The sequence below is a fragment of the Apaloderma vittatum genome, unplaced genomic scaffold (assembly GCF_000703405.1).
Source record: "Apaloderma vittatum isolate BGI_N311 unplaced genomic scaffold, ASM70340v1 scaffold44641, whole genome shotgun sequence".
In the NCBI taxonomy this organism is placed as follows: domain Eukaryota; kingdom Metazoa; phylum Chordata; class Aves; order Trogoniformes; family Trogonidae; genus Apaloderma; species Apaloderma vittatum.
In genome coordinates, this window is record NW_009701633.1 from 1 (window position 1) to 4,437 (window position 4,437).

A 4,437-nucleotide genomic window follows, 5' to 3' on the forward strand; every position below is an offset into this window, starting at 1 on the left:
GGGTGTCTGACGGCGATGTGGCTTTCTTTGAGCGCATGATGCCGGGTAGAGTCATAACAAATCCGGAGGAGTTGAAACCATTTAATGTGGACTGGCTTAATTCAGTCCGGGGTATGTGAGCTTCTTTATTTTTTTTTATTTTGGCAAAACCTCCTCTCTGCCGCTGTTAACATACCAGAATGTAAGGTCTGCCAAAGAAAATCTCACCTTTGTTTATAGCAGACCATATTTTTAAAGACCAAAATTAGTTTTTCTCAGTGAAAATATTTCTTTGGAAATTATCTAATATCTGGTAATCTTTCAGGATTTATTTTTAAAAAAAAAATCTAAGACCTGTTAACTTACAGTTCCTTTTTTCCTGAAGCAAATTGATTCTGTTTGCAGTTTTGGCTGAGCTTCGGAAAACAGGTGTTGTGAATATTCTGTTGCTTTTGTCAGAGATTTCAGAATACAAAACTTTTTCCGTTACACACACACCCCACACACCCCCCCCTGGCAACCAAGTCTACATATATGTGCAGTTTTTCCAATGCTTTAAGGAAAAACCTACTATTGAAAATGTTTGTTTTAAAAGTGTTTAAAATGCCTCTGCTGCACAGTGGAGGAAGAGTTATTATTTCAAATGTCATGCATTACCACCTTTTTCTTTCTGACCTCTGCAGAACCAACAACTCGCCTTGAGAATTTCTTGTTTTCGTTGCAGGCTGTAGCAAGCTGATGTTGAAGCCACAGACAACAGCAGAGGTGTCTCAAGTTCTCAGGTAACGTGCCCCTTTTCTGCTGGGTTTTGTGGTGAGGAAAGGTGTAGTCAGGGGAGGATCTGGCAGGTGGATGGAGCTTTTAGATGTTCAGTCACTAATTTCACAAGCACTGGAATTGCTGAATCTGTTTTCTTCTTGACTGCATGTCTTGTGGTTCAGCTGCAGTGATCTGTTCTTTATATCCCCACTGCGCTTGGACTCCTGACTGTTTACTGACATGCCTTTTGTTCCAGCTGCTCCCAGGACAGAAGACACTGTATGCTGTTGCTAGACTGGGATTATACAGTGGGTAGGCAGTGTCTCTCATCTAAAAAACCTACAGGTTCCTAATTAGGAATATTTTTACTTAAGGAGTAGAAATTGTTCAAGACAGAAAGGGACTTCCACCTGTGCCTTGTATTTCCCAGACTCACTGCTTTCCATGGCCTTCAGCTTTTTCTGGGGTGGTGATGTCCTGTCGGTGTTAGGCAGAAACAAAAGCCGAACTTTCATTTGTGATCTTTCCTGGCCAGGTGTCATCGCACAGGCTAAGAGGGCAGCAGCAGACCCCTCAAAGAATGGCTTTAAGTAGAAATATCTTCAGAGTGCTTAGTATGGAGGAGAGAAATAAAGGGAAGAGAGAGAAGCAAGTGGATTCAGTATTCGTTCAGTTTGTCAGAATTAGACACTGTACCGATGCTCAAGAGGAGCAGTTGTGTTGGAAGGATTTGAGAAAGACTTGATAAGGTAAAGATGATTAGGCCAGATTAAGCTAGTTTGGGGAGCTGATGTTTTTGTCCCCTAAATCAGTAACAACTTTCCTGGTTCACTGCCCCAGCTGGGCATCAGTATGCAGGATTGCATAAAAACTGCATGAACCTGCTCTTAGCTCTGTTAAAACAGATGTATAGAGCACAGTAAAGTCTGTGCTTCTGAAGTAACTGCTGGAGCAGTGCAGCTTTGTACCATCCACTGTACAAGAACTTGTGTGAATTTGAAGAGGATGTGTGATAGGTGGTGCTTTGCAGGGATATGGCAGGCTGGAAGGTGAAGCAGCTGAGGCATGTGCTTCATTGCCTACAGGGCAATAGTTGATTAAGAGGAGGGCGGTAATGTCTTAAACCACTGCCAGAGTTTGTCTGTCAGAGCCCACTGAGGAAGCCAAGTTGTTAACAGAGACTGCTACATAAACAGCTTACGTATAAGCTTCCAGGCAGGTGTTGCATGGCAGATCCGTAGATGTGCATGGAGTTAACCCCAAGTGTTTGTTCATTTATTTAGTGCTGGGGTGAGTTTAGTAAGGATTTGTACTGTCTTGCTTTTGCTAACAGTACACATTCATGTGGAGGTAAAACTATGCTGGTAGTCTGGATTATGGCCTTAAAATGCGTAAGACTTCAGAAACCTTTTTCCTTCTAGGTACTGCTATGAGAGGAACCTGGCAGTGAATCCACAGGGGGGTAACACAGGCCTTGTTGGGGGCAGTGTTCCTGTCTTTGATGAAATCATTCTCTCCACTGTTCTCATGAACCGGATCATCAGCTTTGACAAGGTGTCTGGTAAATATTATAGAGACATGAGGCACAGAAATGTGCCCCAGGCCCTGAACTGTCATTTTTTCTGGGAACCAATAATGGCTGGATCAGCAAGGTTCAGCCCAGCAGCATCCTAGGGGGCACAAGAGGTTCGTTTTATCCAGGCTCCTGCTGCTGATGTAATCCTTAGTTAATAACATGCAACAGATATAAAAATACACTGGTGGCAGAGAGAGGAGGAGAGAGAGAAGAGAAACATGGACAGCCTATTTCCTATTCATAAATTAAATGAGAAACCCAGCAGGTGGAGCAGAATGACAGTGTTGAAGAATGCACCTACACTAGTGGAGGGAAGGGAGGAGTAGGAAAAAATTACACATTGTTTGTATTTGAAGAGTTAGGAGTAGGATTGGTTTGAGTATTTCATTTCTCCAAGAGAGAGAGAACAACAGGCAGTGCTCATTGTGTTTTACTAGTCCAGAGTTGTGGATGGCCAGTTCTTAAGGCAATGGCAAAGCTCCACTAAGCTTGAGGAGGGATAGGGCAGTGCCCTGTAGCATGCACAGAGTTCTTTTTCATTTAAACTGGATCCCAGAAAGTTATTGAAGAAGAGGTGGTTGCATCTCCTTGTACTTATCCCTCCTCTAGAGGAGGCATCTTTTTCTTGGACATAAGCTTGTAGCAGGACATTTATATTTCAGGAATCCTTGTGTGCCAAGCTGGCTGCATCTTAGAGAAACTCAACAAGTACTTGGAGGAGCAGGCGTTTATCATGCCACTTGACTTGGGAGCGAAAGGTAGCTGTCACATCGGTGGTAATGTTGCCACAAATGCTGGAGGTTTACGGCTCTTGAGATATGGTTCTCTCCGAGGGACAGTGCTAGGACTGGAAGTGGTAAGGCGAGTACTTGGCAGTTCCTTTCTGTGTTTAAACCTCTACTTTTTGCTGTTTCCTGCTGTTCTAGGCCTTAGATATCCATTATGCAGACAAGTTCCTCTCAAGGCTTCCACTCTTAACTTTTCGTTGTATGGCTCTTTTAAGAAAGGTCAATGAATGTCTGTATGGGTGTAGCATCTGTTATTGCTACCGCAGTTTCCAGCTTCCGCCTCTGTCCTTGCTGACAGAAGTGATATTAGGTGGTTTTCTAATCTAGAGAAGTGAAGAGAAGGTAGGGAGCGATTTTGTGATCCCAAGTTACCTGCATAAGGTTGATTTCTCTGTGGAGTGGTGGGTCTCTGGAACTCTCTGCTAAATCCATCCTACAGCACTCAACTGCTCATTCCTAACAGAACTGTCTGCCTTGGCTTTGTTTGGCTGCTGGCTTTCTCCTAGAGTCTTTGCAGTTCCTCAGCCTGCTTCTGCCCGACAGACCTGTGCCTCTGTGTGTAAAAGCTGATATTAGTAGTTCTAAAAGATTTCAGGGCCTGGGAGCTAATAGAAAATAAATTGAGTGCGTCACAAAAGCCTGATTTGGTTTTATTGAATAGGCCCAGAAAGGAGAGCTTTTGTCTCTCAGGTTAGTCCCTCTAGTTTCAAAACAGCCTTTAATAACATGTCTTTAGAGACTTTCAGCCTAAATTTAAGGCTTGAGCATGAAGGAATTACTTCTTTCTCATTAACTTGTGTTCACTGTTCAAGTAGTATTCTGTGTTTCTGTTGAATAATGGGAGCTAGGGCTGCAAAGAATGCCTGATCTTCACCACCACTGGTAAGAAAAGCAGAGCAAACTTGATCTTCTGTTTTTAGTTGTCCTACTGGAACATGTGCAAACATCGCTGTAAAAAAAGGAACAGAAAAGTTTGGGGGAAGCCTCAGGTAGGATATAGAGTGGAGGAATAGCTGAGGATGGGGGAACAATGACGAGACTGGGAATGGGCTGCAGCTGGTGTCTACTGCTCAAGGCTAGTGGCAGTTTTTCCTCAGCTTAGTAGTATACAAGCTTATGACAGCAGATTTCTACAAAGGTGCTTTGACTGTGTCTCTATGTTCCCACAGGTGCTGGCTGATGGCTCAACTCTGGACTGCTTGGCGTCTCTGCGCAAAGATAACACTGGCTATGATTTGAAGCAGCTTTTCATTGGATCCGAGGGAACGTTGGGAGTTATCACTGCTGTCTCCATACTCTGTCCTCACAAACCTACAGCTGTGAATCTGGCATTCC

General features: G+C 43.7%; 1 protein-coding gene across 1 annotated transcript in view; it reads left to right on the plus strand.

Moving 5' to 3' along the window:
* Window positions 1–5: 5 nt before the first annotated feature.
* Window positions 6–4,437, plus strand: part of D2HGDH (D-2-hydroxyglutarate dehydrogenase) — a gene marked incomplete at its 5' end in the record, with an annotated part of 8,639 nt that continues 4,207 nt past the window's right edge. Inside the window, 5 exons of the mRNA XM_009879201.1 lie at window positions 6–111; window positions 704–761; window positions 2,160–2,299; window positions 2,977–3,170; window positions 4,272–4,437. The exon at window positions 4,272–4,437 is cut by the window's right edge and continues 1 nt beyond it. Of these exons, the coding sequence (XP_009877503.1) occupies window positions 6–111; window positions 704–761; window positions 2,160–2,299; window positions 2,977–3,170; window positions 4,272–4,437 (664 nt within the window). The remainder of the gene's footprint in view (window positions 112–703; window positions 762–2,159; window positions 2,300–2,976; window positions 3,171–4,271) is intronic.